Source organism: Sparus aurata, chromosome 11 (assembly GCF_900880675.1).
Source record: "Sparus aurata chromosome 11, fSpaAur1.1, whole genome shotgun sequence".
NCBI lineage: Eukaryota > Metazoa > Chordata > Actinopteri > Spariformes > Sparidae > Sparus > Sparus aurata.
In genome coordinates, this window is record NC_044197.1 from 23,933,832 (window position 1) to 23,956,602 (window position 22,771).

The 22,771-nt window shown below is 38.8% G+C and overlaps 2 protein-coding genes across 2 annotated transcripts; both read right to left on the reverse strand.

The window, feature by feature from the left end:
• Positions 1–3,698: 3,698 nt before the first annotated feature.
• LOC115591567 (interferon-induced protein 44-like) lies at positions 3,699–11,703 on the reverse strand. Its single transcript, XM_030433686.1, has 7 exons — positions 11,232–11,703; positions 9,547–9,595; positions 9,179–9,374; positions 6,500–6,652; positions 6,243–6,414; positions 4,508–4,608; positions 3,699–3,896 (listed from the first exon to the last, which is right to left on the reverse strand). The coding sequence occupies exons 1-7, from the start codon at positions 11,701–11,703 to the stop codon at positions 3,699–3,701; spliced, it is 1,341 nt and encodes a 446-aa protein (XP_030289546.1).
• Positions 11,704–14,571: 2,868 nt separating this feature from the next.
• Positions 14,572–22,408, reverse strand: LOC115591086 (interferon-induced protein 44-like). The gene is made up of 8 exons (XM_030432728.1): positions 22,344–22,408; positions 18,664–19,204; positions 18,388–18,436; positions 16,656–16,851; positions 16,413–16,565; positions 16,135–16,306; positions 15,353–15,453; positions 14,572–15,111 (listed from the first exon to the last, which is right to left on the reverse strand). The coding sequence occupies exons 2-8, from the start codon at positions 19,133–19,135 to the stop codon at positions 14,917–14,919; spliced, it is 1,338 nt and encodes a 445-aa protein (XP_030288588.1). The 5' UTR covers positions 19,136–19,204; positions 22,344–22,408; the 3' UTR covers positions 14,572–14,916.
• Between the last annotated feature and the right edge of the window lie 363 nt (positions 22,409–22,771).

The window sequence follows — 22,771 nt, forward strand, 5'->3', positions numbered from 1 at the left end:
ACGCGAACTCGGAGATGAGTCTAAATGTCATCTCACATGTTTTTGTTTTTTTACAGCCTGTGCTGCGCCGTTCACATTGGCAACCTTGTGCTGTTATGTGAAAACGAAGATGGATCTGGATTTCTGACACAATGTCATCCAACCGACACTATTTGGTCCAACTGACGCGATGTCATCCAACCAGCATTATACGGTCCAACTGACGCGATGTCATCCAACCGACACTATTTGGTCCAACTGATGCGATGTCATCCAATCGGCATTATACGGTCCAACTGACGCAATGTTATCCAACCTGTGCTGTACTGTTTGCATTGGCAAGGCTGCGCTGTTACGCGAACACGGAGATGAGTCTAAATGTCATCTGACATGTTTGGCTGGAATAGATGACAACACCTTTCGACTATTGCTGGTCCACTTTACCAGCTGAAATCCTCCCTTTGCACAAATGTCAGCCAGATCAACAACCAATGACAGTGCATCCTTTTCTGTGGGCAAGGATTTCAAACAATTGTCCACGTAAAAGTTGTTGTGAATAGTGTCAGTCACCTCCACTTTGAAGTCATCCTTATTGTCCGTTGCAGTCCTCCGCAAAGCATAATTAGCAACACATGGTGATGAAACTGCTCCAAAAACATGCACTCTCATTCTGTGTTCCACTGGACTCTGTGATGTGTCTCCTTTCGGCCACCAGAGAAAGCGAAGAAAATCTACATGCTTCTCTGACACCCCCTGACACCAAAAAGAGAATTTGTGAGGTCAGGACCTTGCAAAAGCTGACAGTTTAATGACGTTCCCTTGAATCCTGCTCCACAATCAAAGACCACTCTTAAGGTTTTCTTCTTTGTGTGATAGACTCTGTGATGAGGGAGATACCACACTCTGCCATCTCTACCTTCCAACTGGTCTCGAGGAACCACCTCTGCATATCCACTGTCCAACATCTCCGTGAGAAATGCTGTGTACTCCTCCTGATAGATTTTATTTCTTTCAAACTTCCTCTTGAGATTTTTAACAGTGTGCATGCTGCCTGAGCTGACAGGGTTTTCAGTGCATTCTGAAACAAGATAACATATTCAGGATGCTGTGTGATAAATGTGCCATTCTTTATATTCATACAGGGGGCTCTATACATTAACATTTATGGAGCAGCTTGTTTTTGTCTTTGGATGAGCAGTAAGAATCCTGGCTCATTAAACTGTCTGCGGCTCATGAGAAGAGCTGATTGTAATAATTGAATTTTCAAGCCTTAAAGGAGAACTTCGGTCGATTTAAACATGCAGCTTCATTGCTCCCTACCCTTGACTTGCCAGTACCAAAGACGCGAACACATTTGGTCCAACCATTACAGAGCTCCGTGAACGGAGACTTAGCATTGACAGCTAACAGCATGGGGTCAGAACTTTACACTGTGTTTTAAGCATCTTAACATGCTCCACATCTCACACCAAAAGTAACATCAGCAGACACCTTAGCACACAGCACTGTAGCGTGTATGACTCAAACTGAATAAAAAAGTAGTTAAAACAGTGTGTTTGTGCAAGGAGCTACTTACCTGTTTGTTGACATCCGTGTCTTCCGGTAGCTAGACCAAACTAGTCAATCCGTCGAGTGTGCACTTTTATTTATGTTTATTTATGTTGTTTATTTCAGGCATTTCAATTCATAAGCATCACATTTCATCATTGTTCAAATAATACAACACACATGGCCGAAAGGGAAAAGCGGGAGAAGCCAAAGCTTATCAAGTCCCGCCCCCATTACCCACAGGATAAAATCTTCATCCTGATCTTTTCTTGTCTTTTGCAATTTACTTTTTTCTTAAAGTAAATTACTCCCTCACTTACTCCCTCACTTACTTACTCCCTCACTGGCGGAGACGAAAACGTAATCCAGCGTTTTCGTGTTTATGTTCATAATGTACATGTCCATGTTACAGCCTGTCATGAGCCATGAGCCTTACAATAGCCTGTTAAGCCTGTTAAGTGCACACTCGATGGATATGCTAGTTTGTTGATAGATATGAGCTGTATTCAGGAAAAGTCAGGTGTGCAGATGTAGCTAATTATCTGTATTTAGCATTACAAGTTTCCCTACTTTAAAAAAAAATTGCTGGTAAATTCCAGCTGTTCTGAGGGGGGACGGGCTAGAATCCTGGTTAATGTTCATATCAAGCTAGCATATTCAATTTGGCAAAGTTGTAGAGTTACATACAAGCCATTTCAAAGTCTGCAACTGTGGTGACATCGAGACAAGGGAGGGAACTGCTAACAGCATAGCATACAGGAATTTAGCTAAAACAAGGACAACACTTGCAGCAGCTTTGAGGCTTAAAATAATCAAATGGAATTACCGCACAACAGTCATAGCAGCCATTTTCTGCATTGTACTTTTACTTTTATTTTCAAAGTTTGTTTTCTGATTATATTTACATACTTTAACTTCAGTTACATTTCTTAAGTCAATGCAGGACTTGTAACAGGATAATTTTACAGTATGGTATTAGTACTTTTACTTTATATAGTATAGATGGTATAGGATCTCAGTACTTTATCCACCACTGAGACACAGCTGAATAAGAGCATGAATAGAAACTTTTACTTTCCAACTGAATACTTTTCAAGCAGGGAAAATGTGTTTAATCACAAGTCCATGCATGTCCAAGTCATTTCTATTTCTCATTCCTAACATGTGCACACAGTACATGGTGGTTTCCCTGTTAGACTTCGACTCCAGTGTTCGAAAATCATCAGTTTCTTCTGTACAAACAGACTGACGGAGGCAAAGCTGATACACTCAAAATGAAATCTGACTGCCAAAATGCTGACTGTGACTACAGCCTAAATTACCTGCACAGAGGACAAAGAACAGAAAGACAATGACATGAATGTTAAAGAAGTGTGGTCATCATGCGGTAAAACAACACTGCATACTAGTTAGTGATGTGTTGGCTTTTCAAACATGTCTGCTTGTAATGAAATGTCCCTTTAAATCAGTTAAAAATGTTACAAAAACCAACCTTAAGAATGTATCATACATAACGAGAAAAAAACACAGTCAACATGAAGAGCAGCTCTGAAGCTCGATATCTGATATGATATATAATGTAGTCATTTAGATGATTTAGTCATTCACATGATAAGGAGAGGAAACCCATCTTGGAATAATGCATGAATGCTCCTAAAACGACATGAAAGCAGAATGAGTTCCTGACAGGGAAATACTGATTTATTGGCCAATATTGGTATTGGCTGATAATCCCCTTGAGGAAAATGTTTATTTGTTGTCACATCAATTTTGCACTGGCCTATTCACGAGCTTCTGCCTCCCTAAGCACCTTCAATCAGTTTTTAAGGCTGTGCAAGTGTAGACAAGTTCTTCTCATTGAGTAGGTAGTTGTATTTCGGGCTAAAATGGCTTTTGACAGAGTTTCTTTTCAAATAAAAGTTTTATTTATGTGAAAGAAAGGTGTATTCAAGGTTGTTTCATAAATCTGTTTGACTGAATGTTTGCTCTTTCAAAGAAACAAAATGAATAACAACTAAAAAGAAAGAAAAAAAGCAACTATTGGACAAACTGTTTTGGACATCTGTATCAGCCCAGATTTTCAGAGTCACTCGTTTCTGAGGGATGGTCTGGGCTGCTTCTCCTCCAGTAAGCCTGACCCACTTGTACAGGAATTTAAACTAAGCTAATTTTCACTGTTCTCTTGCTTCAGTGTTGCTTAATTGGTCACTGATCTCATCAAAGTAATTATCAGCAAAGTGAAGCATCTGCTGGATGGCGCTGAGCAGCAGGATGTCGCAGTTTGGGTCCAACTCCAACTCCTCGCTGTAGTTCTTCACTGGAACAACACAGGACAGAGGCGCACCGAGCCGAGTGCTGACTTCCTGCATCTGGATCACAAAACACAGAGCATATATTATAGATAATAGTGGTAGTGGTGGTAGTATAGATAGTGATATAGTTTACTTTTCTATACACATATACATATACTTTTTGACACCATCACATTTTTCCTTTGATCTTTACCACAGCAGACATTTTGTGTGGGTTGTGATTGTCCACAATTCAACAATAACTTTATTACTGGGTCATTAAACTTTTACACACTTATAAATTAAGATGTTTAACAATAATATTCTGCTATTTTGCAAAATCAATTAATTAATAACATTTCATTAACATGTTTCCAGGAAACCTGTTTCAACCGGTTTTTTTTTAGCTGCTGCTCATCACACCATTTTAGCATCCAACTAGTTGGAATGCGACAATTCACTTCAACTTCCTGCTGAGGAAAGGTAAGACAGAAACTAGCAGGTAGCAAGTGAAATAATTGAACTAAAACAGACAAAAACACTGGAGGGGAACTGAATAAGATAACACATGCTAAATGGATTCAATTTTGGTTGATTTTTAAGGCACGTTTACACAAATATAAGAATTAAGCAGTCAATATACATTTATATTTTCAAAATAAATTCCTACAATTTGAAGTTGATCTCACCATTTCCTTGATGTAGCCGCTCTTATAAACGTTCCTGATGTCCTGTGGAACAAAAGGACAGGCTTCATCCACTTTAGTCATCAGGACGAGCTGAGGAACCCCTGAGAACCAACAAAACAAAAAGACTATTTTCAAGTGCTTAACTAACACCTGACTGTATCTCAAAAATGCTGTGCATCTACTGTAATGTTCTGCTGCAGGGTAAAGCTACTACTTGTATAGTCAGGATGCATTCACAAGTTCATTTTACTGTTGCTTTCTATTGTTTAACAAATGAAGGCCTCACTGGAACATACTGTGATATGTGTAGTTCTGTACATGAGCATTAATATGAACTACATGTTACTTTCTACCGTCCTTTTTGTTATTTTCTTTTGTCTACTTTTATGAATTTCTTAGCTAGAAGCGCTAATGTTAGCTGCATGACTAAACGAGCAAGCGGTAACTGTTGATGATAGACCTTGGAACAGGATATATGGATGTTTGTGCAGATTTTATTCCCATTAAAACAAATTCTCATGTGGCTTTGAAATGGCTTGTATGTAACTCTACAACTTTGCCAAATTGAATATGCTAGCTTGATATGAACATTAACCAGGATTCTAGCCCGTCCCCCCTTCTTCTATTTTTGAAAAGCAGCCCGTTGACAGGTGTAAATAAGCATTTTGTGGTGCAACACGTGCTTGTGCCTGATTGCAACGACAATATCACAGTTATATCCAGGCCAAATACACCACAGGTATTAAAGTAAGTAAATAATACATGTACCATATTATATACCTAAATTCTTGCAACATTAGATTTAAGGGATGTAATGCATCCTGTTATAAGGTAACAATGACCATTTGTATCATAATTGATACATAAGTTTCTGAGACATCTATCTTATCAACATAATCAATACTTTCCTTAAAAACCTGTTGTATATCACCTGATACATGTACTCTGCCCACTAGTGGATAATCATTCCAGTGCAGGCAGTAGAAGGACTTTTTTTTGGCTTTTTCAAAATGGCCGCTGTCATTAAATGGTTCACACACTTTTGGCAGGAAAATCTTTGCTAATTTTCAAGAAGTTACAGTAAGAATAACATTTATATTGTGACTCATTTTTTCAAGTAAATATGTTACTTGATTATTGATTATTGAATGATTCATTCTTTATATTACAGTTAAACCGTGTTAAAAATGTGTGTATCAAATTTGATACTGCAGGTATATATGGTTCTTTATCCTTGAATGGTCATGTCACATTTTTGTAATGTAATCTACATCATGCCTACCACAATACAAACACACACTATTTTGCAAGCACTTGCACCAGCAATCACTTCTCAAATGTCTACTGTGAAGGTGTAAGGTGCATCTTTGCCAGAACAAGGACAGAAACTGTTTTTGTGCCGACCACAAAGTGAAAGAAATAGGCTGTGAAAAGTTTTATGTATTAAAAAACAATGAGAGAAACTGCCTGAAATGTTCTATATTTTCAAAATGTTGCATAATTTGTTTTGTATCTAAAGTCAACATTGTTGTAAGCAAAAAGTTGCCAAAAATGCCCAATGTATCAAATGTGATACAAAAAATATCTCATAAATGAAATGATATGGAAAATGGTTTTTAACTGATTTTGTTAAAAAGGTTTTTTGATGTGTCATGCTTTATAGGGTTAATATTTTACTCAGTGCAGTCTGAGGACTTGGAACTCCACTAAAATGACGCAAGGCTCGTTTGCTGACCCATTAAGTTGACCTTTCTGCGGATAGCTTCCAGCTTCTCCTCCAGCTTTGTGGGCATGATGGAAACCTTGCAGGCATCAATGACGTAGGCCACACAGTGGATCTTGTCCTTGACACCTGGAGTTCCATGGTAGCCGTGGGACTCTGAATGCAGCGGAGCTGAGGGGTTAAACTGTGAGTCACACAGGAGGAAGAAACAGACAGTTTGTGTTACAGAAAAAAACTACAACCAAATCAGTGCGTCATCATGTGTTTACCTGATATCTGTCCGGCAGGTGACCTTTGAGGATGCTTATGACATCATCCACATCAAGCCCCGCCCCTGTGCCTTCCTCCAGTCCCATGGTGTCACACAAGATGAGTGGCAGAGGTTTTCCTCCTCGTCCAGCTTTCACAGAGTAGGTGCGAAACTGTCAAGAAATAAGTAATGGAGTTTATCACATAAAATTACCAAAATAGCACAAACCACATAGCAATACTGCATGTGGTCAGTGGGGCAACAACCCTGAGAATTTCACCAGGTATTTTTTACATACACAATCCAAGAGGAGTACCTTTTTTGTACTCTTGGAGGAACAGGCTGTAGGATTTAATTAAATGTGTTTTTTCTTTTTTGAAAATAGATTGAGGCAATCTAGAGCCGCAGCTCTACTATTGATTGACTTCATTCTGTGCATTCACATCATCAGAATAATAAGTTGCGGACGATGCCTGACTATGTGTCCATTATCTGGAATAAATGTATGACATGGAGGCCAGAACCTTCCAACACACAGCACTAAGTCCAGAGAGTTGTGTAGGGATGACGTATTTTTGCAGGCTAACCCAGAAGTTGGCTCACCCTGGCTCCCTCAACATAAAACCTATGGGATTTTAAAATGGATTTTGTAATATTGCTGAAAATAAGCTCTGTGTTAAACACAAGTTTATGATACTTACACGTTTTGTTCAGCAAGAAAATCTTCACAGATGAACACTACTTTTGTGATTATCAGAGTGTAAATTTGTACAAGTACAAGAAGTATAAAGCTAATGTGTGGCTATAAGAGGACTACACTGCGGTCGCATGACATCAACACCACTAAGCACGTGTAGTTGGAAAGTCGGAGTTAGAACAGTTTGCAACTTAAGTCAGCCTGTAAAGACAGCATAGTGAGTAGATGATTCTCTGTGTTCGGTGATGACGTTTAATGTCCGTGACAACCTCTCCAGCCTTAAATAGCCACTTGTTAGAAAAACTGCCTTTTTCAAGACACATAAGCAGTTCATAATCAAAATTTGGAAAATGTAATGATGTATTTTATGTCATTGGACAAAATGTTTAAACGTCTAAAGCTTGTGTTAACAACAGACCATAATTCAAGCATTTAACTGAAAACCCATTCAAAAAACCTGTTAGCAAAAATTATTTCTGATCCCGGTTTTTAGGACTCTTTAGAGTGGTTTTCTTTATTAGTAGAACACCATGTATTACTTCATATAAAATCGACTTTATCTTTTATTTATGAGCAGCTTATTCCGGTCATTCAAAGTACAGTGAACATGATACATAATATGCCACAATGGTTAATGTTCCGCGACACAGATTTTATACCTAATTAATTTGTGCAAAAAGACTGATTCTTGTTCTCTGGTAAGGATTTTGACAAAGGATTACATGAAAAGCACACAGTAAAAGTACATCATAGTAGTTACATAAGTAGTCTAGGATGTACTAAGTTTAGCAGTATATGAATCTTGGACTACCTATGGAAAATACATGTTTTATTCCACATCAAAGTTGGGCAAAATATATTTATTCTTGTTCTCTGGTAAGGATTTTGACAAAGGATTAGTAGTGAGTTGATCAGTGAATGCTATCAGTTTGTAGTGGGTCTTAAACACACACAAAGTCAGTCACCCTGCTTTTTAAAATCAAACAGGGCTTAACTCACCATTTAATGAGTTATCCCTACTTGTTTTGGACAGTTCAGACAGTAAATTCTGGGTTACCACTTATACTACAGCCCTGAGTGTAGGCTGTTGCAGCTTGTGTGTTACATGCACCACCTAGTGGTGTTCGGGGCATGGTGCACTGAAGGACTACATGTTGTGACAGCCGACCTTGTGCCACTTCTGGTTTGTCCCCTATGAGTCCTTCTTCCGAACTTTGTAGTGAAAGTGTAGTGAATAGAGAGAGATAAAACAATGTTCAATCCCATTCGAATTGTGTCATGAATCACAGGTATGAGATTTAAAAAGATAATTTTGCAAGTCAAGAAAGTCGCAGTATCGAAGTATTAATTGTCTCTCTCTTCACTATCAAACCCTTGCAGTGGACCTCATGGGACCTTACTTCAGAAGAAAATATTTACCCTACTCAAAATTAGTTGGGAATGTTGGGATATCGTTTCACTTGACTGTTCCCAAAAATAATGAAACACATTTCATTTGACTTTTATTACATATCCATGCACATGCATATATGCACCCACATCCCAATAACCCAAACACATTTTGAACAGTGTATGTTAGTGAATGGAGAGACAAATTATTTTATAGACCCATCTGAATTCTGCCATGAAGTATGCATATGACGTTTTTCAATCTAAAAGCTCATTCTCCAAGTCAAGAAAGTTGTAGTTTGTCAGAAAACTGCTGAAATATAAGACTGTGAAAACGAGCAATTTGAAAGACTACATAGGCAACAGTCTCATTAGTTACGTCATCTTGTTAAACGCTCACCAAACCAATAACTGAAACCTTGTAGAGCTGATCTGATTTGTTAGCTTTCTCACAAAACTGATGAGCTCTCCTTTCATATAACTGCAGTTATAGGTCCAGATTTATTGTGATTTTCACCGTTTTATTACCCTTTCTGTGCCGAGGCAGCACATGGTGTTGGTGATGGAACTTTAGAAATAGCTGTTTGAGTGACTGTTGTAGCATGAGCTCACCTGCGTGGTGAGGCTGGTGGTGGAGCTGCCAGAGATGGCCTGGCTGGTGACGTGGCCTCTGAATACAGAGTTGATAGAGTTGAAGAAGCTCGACTTTCCAGCTCCAACTGGTCCAATGAGCAGAACCCGAACCTGGGACACAGAGCTGACTGTGGGCTTGTAGCTCCTAATACTCTCCATCAGCTCTGTCCTCGTCCTGCAGGAACAAGTGCAGTTTTATAGATAATCTATTACCATATAGGAACAATTCTAGTCATAACTTCCTCAAGTTTTTGTGTAGCATGACCTTGTGCAGTATACTGTAACATATTAAAGAACAGGACAGTAATTCCATTATATGATGCAAAGTTTTGCATAATAAAACATACTCATTTTCCCAGCCAACCGGCCTCCATGGCTTCTCAAACTCTGGGATTTCTGTGGAGGAGCAAAAATAGCTTTTTAATTGTTATGGTTTCATTATTTACTTTTATTACAATATTGTCCAGTTATAATGTTGTGTTCTTGTAAAGACTAACAAAAAAAGTAAAGCATATCATTCTGAAATATAAGCACCTCCCTCAGACAACACCATTAAAAAGTATGAGGGCATCCAGCAAAGCAAAAAGAAAAGCAATTTTATCACCACATCATCCTGATCGTACGTACAAGGGTGGATTCATAAGTTCATGGCTTTAGGTAGAATTGAGGTAAGTTATACAGCTGACAGTCTAAGCATGTGCCATTGAACTCTTTGAGTGATTATGCATGGAGTTGAAGTTGGTCAACTGTTGTGGTATATCTGTTTCATGTAATTGAAAATTGCAGGTCAGCCCAGTCTGAGACAAAGCTCCAGACCGCCAGTCCACCGTGGCGATCGCTGCCATCCAAGAATGCAGATTTTAACCTGCACCAACACCTGCCCTATTCAACTGATGTGACACCTTAACGCTACTGACTTGACAGTCATGATTATGTCACTAGTCAACACAGCTGTTGAAACATTTCTGGAGGTCCAAAAAGCCCAACTCTACAAAGTAGGGATGTATATGCTTCACAACTGCTGGACTTAATGTGGGAGTGAACGATGTTGAAAAATAAATATGTTTCGTTTTCTGAAACTGACTCCTTTTATCTTAGGCCATGAACTTACGACATTATAACTTCTTTATGACTTGATTATGAATTATTTAACTATTAGAAGAGTATTCATTCAATGGCTGTAGTTAGTTTTGAGGTTAGGTTTTGACACTTGTGGATCATCAATTTGCGCTACTGTCTACTATTTGTCAGTAAGTGTAAAAAATATATTAAAAAGAAAAATCGAAGCCTTTAGGATTTCAGTGAGAAATTTAAATGACTTTTTTTGTGCAAGTCAAGTCACAGGTTGTGTCAAATTAAGTCGAGTCCGTAGCTCAGGCAACAATTTAGCCAAACAATTAATTGAATATTTGTTGAGTTTCAGTGAAATAAATCCTGTTTATTCAAAGAAAAACCTCATAAAAGCTTTCTTAATTTCTTCACAGTCAAAAAATATTCCTTCCCCGTCACCTTTATAGAGGGAAATACTGACAGTCAGATGACATTAAAGGGATCTGAAAACATACCCACGAACACAGACAAGTCGTTCATTCATTTGCATCGTCATGTCTCCAGTCATGTCACAAGTACTCCATTTCCAAGTCAAGTCTCACATAATTTATTTTCTGTTGATTCAAGCTGCAAGTCATCAAAACCAAGACTTGAGTGTCCGGTTCTAGTTTCACAGTGAAGTCAGTTTTCTGGTAATGACATTAAAGGTACAACCTGTGTTTATTCTGGCAGAACCTCAACAAATTACAACTAAATGAGAATATTAGTTGGTAGCTTGGTTGTAGAAGAGTTTCCATAATTTAAAGTGCAACATGTTATGATTTATGAAAACAAGAAAAAGGTAAATTCTCTTGTAGATAGGATCAAAGTTCAGTCGAACTGTATCAGTTGCAGAAGTGTGACAGGAACAATAACAATTTTGTCCTTGTGCTTGATACAAGCATGCTCAGGATCAATATTTGGTTGTTAAGAGAGAACTCACCCTCCACGTGATAGACTTCACACTCAGTCAGGTTGAGGTCGTTGCCATGCATCTCTGCAGCATTGAAGTTGTAATAGTTTCCTGGACAGGTATAGACTACAAGCTGGCTTCCATTGACAAGAACCAATGCATCTCCAAAATATGGACCAGAGTTACCTATCATTCTCACTGCATTAGCAGGACCAGTGACTGGATATTTGAGGAGCTTCTCTCCACTGAAAGTGAAAAGAAAGGCCTGGTCATCATTTACATACTGTCCAGATTGACTGAAGGGTTGTTTGGTGTAACCTCCAAACACAAAACCAGAGGCGTTATAGCCCACAGACACTGTGGGACTGCGGGTGTCACATTGTTGGTGGAAGGCTGATCCGGTGAAACCATGGATGCTGGCCTTGTACAGCAGCTGGAGTATGACTCTCCCCAGCTGGGAGCAGATTGTTCTCTGCTGGCTTCTGGTCAGCTGTGGGTCCATGCTGGATGCTTGTTCCGCTGAACTTCGTGACCCTGGGTGATAAGTTCTGTAAATAACATCACAGTAATTTTAGGCTATATCGCGATGCACAATAAACTGTATATCTCAATGTTTTTAAATCTCTGAAGTATTTAGAATTTCATGCTCTCGATTTGACTGACACACGTGAATTATTCTTTAAATATATTTTCTTCAGATCTCATTTACATTTTCTATCCACTTTAACCAAATACTTATCAAGCAATGTACAGGATGCTTTTTTATATATATTTTTGATAAATACATAATACACATGTGAGCACTTCCACCTGGGGGTGTTGGCAGTTGGGTAACCAGTACTGTTTTTTTTTTTGTTTTTTTTTTTGCTATTCATATAATTTTGTCACATTTAGTCTTCTATACATGTTCTGATGAAACCGAGAGGCCATTATTATTAATACAGATGTTTTGCATCACAAACACTATCTAAAGTAGTATAAAATATCTATAATAATAATAGTAATAAGTGTGTAGTAATACAATAATGTCGAATTAAACTGAAACACTCGCCATTTACTTAAATTCGCCAAAACTAAAACAGAACATAAAGGTGAACATTTCAGCCAAATAGCCTTCAGTCCCAGACACAGTCCCATACTGCGTTTAAATTAAATGTACATGCGCAGTTTGGCATTTCAGTCTATACTATGATAACTACTAAATACAGATCTTCTAGTAGGACAGGCAGCAATTTCATGTCGACGTTTGGCAAAAGTATTTAAAACTAATATTTCAGTTTTATCTCTTTTGTTGGAAGTAGCAGCTGATTGACTTTCCAAGAAATTAAGATTTGCACAGGGTGGAGGCAGGTGTCACCTGATGCAGCACGCTCCGACAGACAGGCAGTCAGCATGAATTCAACTGGAAAATAGCCTTCAAAATAAGAGCGTAACGTCGACTCGAAGTGTCATTTTTCAATAATGGGATGGATTATTACCGGGATTAACATAATCAAACTTTTATGTCTGATTTGACCTTCTCTTGTCAAATAAAAAATAGAAAATCACAGCCAGTTGCTATTTCTAATTGATAGCTACTGATTTTTTTTTCAAATGAACAAAGGAAGACCGACAGGCTCTCAGACATAGAGCGACAGGAGTACATACCACTGACTTTTCTGCCATCCACATCTCTTTTGTGAATCAATTTATGTTTGTAAATAGATCTGCAAATATATTCAAATGCATCTTTGGTGTCTGTTGCCACAACTCTTCGAACTGTGGTGACACTTGCGCCTGAAAATACTGCACGTCTTCATCTAGATGTAAATGATCAGATAGGACCAGAGATCATCCTTGGGTGTATCCTGATCTGATTACAGGACAACAGATAAGTGCCATTCAGAAAGTCAGACGGCCGTATGAAACAGCATGAAACAACAACAATAAACATATTTTGAGTTTTCATATTTCTTTCAAGAGAATCAACGTTTGTGTGTTCCATGTTTGATGTTTTGTTGGGAAGACAGCAATATCACTTCTTTGCTACCTGACAATCAGAACCAACAAGTTCTCCTCTGCAACAGCTGAAAAAAACTAGAAGCCTTTTCATTATCAGTATGACGACTGAGGAGATTAGAAGCATCAAAACTCACAGAAAGTATTTTCATGGCAAAAGTGTATTATTCACCATGTCCTCTTCTTACTACAACTGGAAATCATACTTATGGCCCTTCTCCAGTGATAGAAATACAGACGACAGCATGCATGGCTATACTGCATTCTTAAAATATTGAGTTTATGTCATCTTCCCCGTTAGTTTCATCTCACATGTCCTCTTATTATCACTTCTCTGCATTTGGTCCAAAATTTTACACATGGATAATCGTTTTATTTTGAAGGGTAGTATACATATCCTAGACTTCAGCTGCCTTGACAGACGCACTATAACTTTCGTTTTCCCGTCAAACCGAAACAGCCTGACATCGTTACTGTAGTAAACCAACATACACAATGTTAAAAGACCACAAGTTGAGTTTGCAGTTTATCAGCTCCCCAGTACGAACACTTCAATGTCACTGGTGGCCACTGAGCAGCTCCACCAGAGGAAATACTGCACCAAAGGCGCAGAAAGCACCAAATGACTGACTAAACAGTCCTATGGCCAATTTAATGATGTTTTTAAAAAACTTTTTCAGGCTGTTTTGTTTAAAAGTTCCCAACCAGAGAGCATGATTGGTGTGATTGTTGACAGTCGCTGCCTTTTATTATAGTACAATCCACTTAGTTATTTTCAGTGATGCAGAAACAGGTAGTGAGTGAGATTACAGCTGTGACTGTGTTTAGTTAACAGTTTGCTGTACCATAGTCCAGTGACAAAGGGAGGGAGTGTTCCTCAGCTGGTCTGAATGACACTTTGCTGTACAGTAACTGTCTGACCTGCTTTCATATTTTTTGTTTATTCATGCATGTTGGGTTACTCTTCAATTACAAATGACTAAACAGAATTAACTGATTTTGGAGCGCTTAGTGCTGTATAGTAGGCAACTGGCTTCTTCAGTTCTAATTACCTGGAGGGGAGTTGCAGGCTTTTACACTCTATGTGGGAGTGTCCTTACAGAGTTGTTAAGGACATGTGAGCTCTGAGGTTCAGAGTCTTTAGGGCCACAACCAGCCTAAGGTTAAAAGCCTGCAACTCCCCTCCAGTTAGTAAGAACTGAAGAAGCCTCTTGGATGAGAGGTGAAACGTCTTCAAGAAACTGAAACACGTCTAGTTGCCTACGATACAGCTTTTAGAACCACTATGACCTGGATGACTGAGAACCTTCATCGACATGATTTAGGAGTTATCAACAAAAGCAAGAGTTTAAAAAAGCTCCACAACATCCGGTCTGGCCAACAAGAGCTTTTATTGCTATTGAGTGTATTTACAACGAGAAGGTAAAGTTCAATGTACAGAACACGCAACACAGAAATAATAAAGATAAGTAAACATACAATAAATTGATAATGGTGCCAAACTTCATAATGTCAAATGTAAAAAAAAAAAAAAAGAAAGAAAATCAAATATTTGGGGACACAATCAAAATGAGAACAGCTCACTGAAGCCAGAAATTGGGGGTGCAGTGAAAAAAGCCTGAGGAAGAGGAGCATAATGCTGGTAAATGGGTGGATCATGTTGAGGGACATTTCAATACAGATGCTCAGGTTGTTATATCTGCTGCACAAATGCTTCCTATTCTTTCAGTTCCATTTTGCTGAATTGGTCGCTGATGTCATCAAAGTAATTATCAGCGAAGCGAAGCATCTGCTTGACGGCACTGAGCAGCAGGATGTCGCAGTTTGGGTCCAACTCCAACTCCTCGCTGTAGTTCTTCACCGGAACAACACAGGACAGAGGCACACCGAGCCGAGTGCTGACCTCCTGCATCTGGATCACAAAGAATTCAGATGAGACTGATTTATAGCTGGGGGTTTTCCAAAGATAACAGAAAACTTTGCAGACTCTTCACTATTTAAGTATTGGAATCTATCTAAATTAAATAATACAAACAAATGGACAGACTTTGACCGGCTTGTCAGTTAAGCGTATCACTTGAGGCCTAAAAACACACAACAAACCTGAAATACAACAAAGTTTATAGCATTGTTCTTCTGTACAAAGTCCTCACCATTTCCTTGATGTAGTCACTCTTATAAACATTTCTCACGTCCTCTTTCACCAAAGGGCAGGCTTCATCTACTTTAGTGAGCAGGACCAGCTGAGGAATACCTGAAAACACCAGAGAGAAAGAACATTTTCAAAATGCTGGAGATTTTTAGGTATCAGCCTGTCAACATATGACAGGGGCTCTAAATAAAGCTTAAGTAAAAATAAAAATATGTTGCAATTTAAATGCAGTTTAATCACAATTCTATAAAATAACTTTTAAAAGGGAAAGCTATCTATCTAAAATCACTCTCTTGTTTACTGATCAATTGCCCAATCCCGATGTCCCCCTAAAACCTTAAACCCTCACACGACATCAGCTGGTTAGCGTTCGAGTGAGAGAGTCTGGAACGGGTTGAAATGGTTGAGAGGGAATGGGACATCACTTAGTGATGTTTCACTTCAGCTTGTAAGTTTGAGACCTTTAATCAGATTTTTTCAAAAATACATTCTTGACCCATGGTAACCTTATCACTTAACGTTCCAATTGTAACAATGACTTTGGAATTGCACCAGTTACTCTCCAGTCAGCAGGGAATTGAGCTTTCAGACACTTACTAGTCATCGCTGTCTTGCATTGTTGGACAACTCATTTTCCCATTTATAAAATACAGAGCATCTTTGTGGATTGTCAGGAGAAAGTTGTGTGCGTGCTGTAGCATGTATGTTGTAGTATGCTGACACTGAGAAAGCAGACACCCATAGTGCTACTTTCTAAGACTGCATGTATGTATATTAACTGACCCATTAAGTTGACCTTTCTGCGGATAGCTTCCAGCTTCTCCTCCAGCTTTGTGGGCATGATGGAGACTTTGCAGGCATCAATGATGTAGGTCACACAGTGGATCTTGTCCTTGAGCACTGGAGACTTACGGTAGCTGGGGGCCTCTGAATCCAGAGGAACAGAGGGGTTGAACTAAGTCACACAGTTGAGGGGAAAGACAGAGACAGTTTGAGTTAACTAAAGCCAAATCAATGGCTCATGCATTCAATATCCTGCTCCATGTAACAAAAAGATGTACCTGATATCGGTCTGGCAGGTGACCTTTAAGGATGTTGCTGATGTCATCAACATTAAGCCCAGACCCTGTGCTTTCCTCCAGTCCCATGGTATCACACAAGATGACTGGCAGAGGCTTTCCTTCTCGTCCAGCTTTCAAAGAGTAGGAGCGAAACTGTCTCATACAAAGTGAAGGAAAAACAAATCAGAAAATGGTGACATGTCAATCACCACAAACGCCCATCATGAAATGTCAGGAACTGACCTGTGTGGTGAGGCTGGTGGTGGCGCTGCCAGAGATGGCCTGGCTGGTGACGTGGCCTCTGAATACAGAGTTGATAGAGTTGAAGAAGCTGGACTTTCCAGCTCCAACTGGCCCAATGAGCAGAACCCGACTCTGGGACACAGAGCTGACTGTGGGCTTGTAGCTCTTAATACTCTCCATCAGCTCTGTCCTCGTCCTGCAAGGACAAGAAAAGATAAATCATTTTTTCATAGACTTAATAGCTTATTTGTTGTTTTTAGCCTGGTTGAGATTATTTGTGCACAGCCAGTTACCTCCATGATGGAAGCAAGTCATGTTTGCAGGTAAATCTATGAAATTAAGATTTGTACAAAAACACTACAGCACTGTAAGCGCAACAGACATTCTCACAGCATAATGTTTTGCTTAGACGCATCATATTTTTTTATCTACAACAGTGTGTAAAGTCATACCCTATGGTGGCTCTGAAGGTCAACACACAACAAATATTCAGATGACATGTTTTGATCATCTGAAAAAAAAAGTGGCTGAAGGCAAAATTGTACAAAGCTGTCTGAAAATTATCCCATTCAAACATATTCACTGTATCATCTTAGGAAGCTAAGTAATGCACTGCAGCAGGTGGAGTCCGCAGCAAAATATGTTAAAAATAATGTCAACCCCCCAAAAATCATTATGCATTGTAGTGTGCATTATTTCTAGAATATTTTCACCACGTTACCTTTCTATCTGACAGCCATATCCAACGTGGAACTGAACTTATATTTCTCTCTCAAAACAACCAGACTCCTTTGATAAAATCAATAATTTTAGGCTTGCAGAACATGTGAGCTGCTGGTGTGCTGCTGCTTGATCAGTTTGTTGGTGTCACTGTGTGACCAAGGTTAATCTGAACTAACCCTTTCAAACCCCAAAGACACACAATAACAACAATAAATTGACTGATCGTGGCAGTGGCAGATCGGCAAATCCTGTGTTCCTTGAGGTACAATTACTGTTATGGATATAAGAGTCTGGTGGCTTTGACCAGAGTATAGATGGATATAGCTTTAGATTCCTGTCTGACTGCAAGATGCAACCATAAAGATGTTCCAATAAAGCGTGCCCTGATTTTAATTTTTTAAGAAGTATAAATTATATTTCACTGTTTCGCTAGTTTGGCCCCAGTCAGCAGTACGTTGCTTAGCTTCCTACTACCATACTTCTGCTGCTTTTCCAAACTGGGGGCATGCTGACGACTATCTACTGTAGACAGTACACAGACTATGGATGATCACTATTCAAAAGTAACCCCTTTAAAATGTTGCATGGAACTCTGAAAGCACACTTGAAAGATTTAGGAATCAGGCTGACCGTGGTTCACAATAAAAACAGGAAATGACACTGACTTGGATTCTGTCCAATCACAGACAAGACTGTTGTCTCACCTTTTCATTTATCGGAAATGTTGTGGTGTATGATGTATTTTGACACTTAGGGCCACCGTAATGTATGTGGGTCTCCTTCATTATAACATCATCTTGATTTCAACATTCTGCTGTCTTTTCAGATCATCAGTTTGTGTCATACTGTATATGGAAGTATAGTATGGTATTGTTTTGTGGTCTTTCTTGAAAATTATATGGTGGAAGGTCCCATTAAGATTACGTGTCTGACGTCAATAAATTATACTGTACTATAATGAAGCACATTAAAAGTATTGTGTGCAGGATGGTGGCTCTCTCCATCTTACTCAGATTCCCAGATTACAGTCCTCCATGGCTTCTCCATTTCTGTGGTCTCTGTTGAAGAGAAAATACAACTTTTACAAAACAATAAGCTCATCAAAATTGTTGAATGTATTGCCCATATATACACATTTGTTTTACTTTGTGATGGGTTTACATTCATTTTAAATCCTCAATCATCTGTGGGCCAACACAGTGTTGTAAGGTCTAAGGGAAGTAACAAAACTGATTTCCAATGGACTTATAACAACAACAAAAACAATTATTTATACAGAACTCACCCTCCACTTGATAGACTTCACACTCAGTCAGGTTGAGGTCGTTGCCATGCATCTCTGCAGCATTAAAGTTGTAATAATTTCCTGGATTGTTATAGACTACAGGCTGACTTCCATGGACAAGAACCAAAGCTTCTCCAAAATATGGACCAGAGTTACCTATCATTCTCACTGCATTAGCAGGACCAGTGACTGGATATTTGAGGAGCTTTTCTCCACTGAAAGTGAAAAGAAAGGCCTGGTCATCATTCACATACTGTCCAGACTGACTGAAGGGTTGTTTGGTGTAACCTCCAAACACAAAGCCGGAGGCGTTATAGCCCACAGACACTGTGGGGCCGCGGGTGTCACATCGTTGGTGGAAGGCTGCTGCGGTGAAACCATGGATGCTGGCCTTGTACAGCAACTGGAGTTTGACTCTCCCCAGCTGGGAGCAGATTGTTCTCTGCTGGCTACTGGTTAGTTTGGGGTTCATAGTGGACAGATGTTTTTCCAGTGTGTAAAGGATGCTGAGAAAACCTTTGCCGTTTACTCCCTTTTGTGTCTGAAATAAGAAATGTACACAGAGTCATTAAAAGTACAGGTTATAATGTAGGTTGTCTTTATTTCAGTCTGTTCACAACAGCTCCTAAACTGTAGCGCTCAAATGTTTGAAGAGTAATGATGGAAAAGGTCTGTGGTGTAAATACTGAATTCTCTCAGTAAAAACTATTAGTGCTAAAAAAGAACACAAGATATAATTACCAAAAAATGCAAACATTGATATAATCATCACTACACTACAAAAAAATAAAAAAAATACAAAAGAAATACAAAAACAGCAATGAAATAACCATTACAAACTAAGCCATACTTTAAATTAAAAATACAGTTTACTTCATCATATATATTTCTGAACAGCAAATGAGTGGATAAGAAGAAAATAGGAATTTACTTGTTAATAAATGTTCTAATTGATCAATTGTGTTATAAACAGTGTTGGGAGTAACGCGTTACAAAAGTAATGCAATTACTTTTTGCTGTAACGCAGTAATGTAAGGCATTACAAAAACAAGGTAATATTTTACTCAGTACAAATCTCAGTAACGCGCGTTACAATGCATTTTAAACCCGAAATTAAGTGGTGTATTGTTTTTATACAAATTCGCCAACACTGCCAGATTAGCAGAGGAGAAAAAAAAAAATCTGCGTAAATGTTTACTTCCTGTTACTGCTGGAGAACTATTGATTGAGGAGAAGATGACTGCAGCAGCAGACAAGTTGGACCTTATACTCGCGAGATGGACATGTGCTCATTATTCTCAGTTTGTCAGAGACAAGGATGTGAAGAACATTATAGTTAAGTGCATTTTGTTTGTGAAACCAAAAGATCTCTCTACCTCTCGAAATAGCACAAGTAATTTAACGAAACATCTAGAGAGGTGCCAAACTAACATTAAGCTAGTAAACGAAAGCAAACTGAGGATGAGAGCGGAGAAAAAACTAAGCAGCAAAAACATTCTCCCGTTCTTCGATGCTTGAACCTCGCGAAGTGAGGAGACTGGTGGCAAAGTATGTTGTCGAAGATATGCTGCCAGTTTCATCAGTGGATTCTCCATCTTTTATAAAAAATGTGAGCAAGATCCCTGTCCAGGTTAGCAATGACAAGGTAAGCCATCATTGCCTCAACAGGTTAGTGCTGCTGGGCTACTGACTATAATATAAATATAGCGACATAATGTCAGTCTGTTTCACGTCAGTCTGTATCCAGATAAAACATACAACAACTTCTGTTAAACACAATAACATTGGCTAAAGGGCCTCACAATGTAGACTCCCCCAAAACACACACGAAATCAACTGTTTTTGAAATGTCTGCCCATACTGAATTTTAGTGTTAACATCAAACATTTTGGGATACATGGCTGGTTTCTGCCCCATGAACAGATTTAGGCTACATTGAAAATCAATGTGTGTGTTTAAAAAACTTAATACAATACAATGTAGATGCATTATTGGAATATGTACTGTTGAAGGTGGGACAGGTCCATGCATTATGCATTTTAAATCACATCCAGAGGACATAAGCTTTTAGAAAATGCTTTCCCTTTGTCAAGTCGGGGTTAAAAGGGGAAAAACTAAAGGATAGGAGTTGGACACAAATGCAGTAATCCCGAGACAAGGAAATGGGGGAAAACAAAAGCGAGCTTTATTTAAGGCTGAATACAAAAAAACAAAAACAGACAAAACGGGGACGAAAGACAAAGTAGCAACAAAACAGCAAAACAACAAAGTGCAAAGAAAAAGGGAAAAGTACAAATCAAAACCAAAGTTCAAAACAGAATGCAAAATGCAAAAATCCAAAAACACATACCAAAGGGAACAGAGACAGGAGGCAGGCACATGAGCAGGCGCAGACAGGGGCTGACAAATACAATGACCAGACAAGGAGTGAAGGGAAGACACAGACTAAATACACAGACACTGATGAACAGACGAGGCACAGGTGAGGAGAGAGAGGAGGGAGGAGGCCAGGTGTGGTAACGAGGAGGAGGAGCACAGAGGAGAAAACCAGGAGGGAACAAGACTAACAGACAGAGGGAGACAGAGGGAAGAACAAAAAAGACACTTAAAAGGACACAGTGGGGCATGGAAAATCAAAACAAAGACACACCAAGACATGATACAACACAAGACACAGAACCATGATAACAGAACAAATCAAGAACGTAGATCTACAGTCATGACACCCTTATATTAATAGAGACCAAGGTGTTGACATACAACATTTTTTGACACATATTGATTCAATGTAAATCTTCTCATGGGACTGAAACAGGTAGTGCACCCCAAATGTTTCAATTTGAACATTGCAATTCATGTTCAGCATGTTCAGCATGGCCAGCCATCTGTCGTTTTCAGTGTTGGTGGTTGTGAATGGAAGGTAGCCTACATTTTAAGGCCCTTTAGCTAATGTATGTTCATTGCATCTGGGCCTCTAGCTTAAAAGTAATGCAATTGTAGTGTAATGCCTTACAATTCAAAGACAGTAATATTGTAATGTAACGAATTACTTCTGAATGACAGTAACAAGTAATAAATAATTCATTACGTGTTTGGAGTAACTTGCCCAACACTGGTTATAAATACAATGCACATGTGACAACACCTGGGAGATCTTACAAACTCTATATTGAATGAAACACTCAACAAGATTATCTTTTCCCGTCTTTTTTAAACACTGGATGTCCTGCATTTAGCAACCTTAGCACAGATTCTGATCGCAACTGTGAATATTTCTCAAAAGAAAAAACAAGTTTGCCACACCTTGACAGTTCGTGCCTACATTTTCGATTTCCTGGAAACGGATTGCCACACCTAAGTTATTACAGGCTGCAGCCGCGATAATAACACACAAGGTTGTTGAATAAGTACGTATTTATGTAGTCACAATCGGTTTAAATCGGTGAACAGTTAATAATTCTTGTATCTATTCCTAAGATTAAAATAAAATAAAACAAATCAAAATACATGGAGTGATCAACACTCTCCAGTTTTGGGGTACACAGCAACCTGTAACATAAACTTTAACAAAGTTAGAATTCTGCCACACCTTTCAGTCACCAAATCAAATAAAACCTTCAAATGTCAATGGCTAACTACAAAATCCAAATATGATCCTTGGATATGTTTTTCATCCTTACCTCCTTCTCCTGTTTAAAGTTGAGGACGGAGCCGTGGAATTTAACTGTGTGTTGGCACAAATGACAGGAATGCTGTAGGCGGGTCGCGTTCCATTTGGCAGAAACGAAACTGGTGCTGCCTTCAAAATAAAAGTGAAGTTTGTCTCTGAATACAACAATTCACTGTGTGTTCTTGAAGCTGTAAAAATCCCTCGTTAATTAAATTGTGCTTTTTGTCCACCTCTAGCAGAACGCAAATGTAATCCCATGTGTTAAAGCGATAATACTTGAAACACAACTGTCCTTGTACATCATAGTCTTATACTAAAGATATTTTTTCAGTTAGGCTTATTGTCATAAATCAGGGCTGTCTAATGTTTGTTCTCCATATGGTTTGGTTTGTCACACAAGATATTAACAAAAAATAAATCAAGTAAAAAGATGCAAAA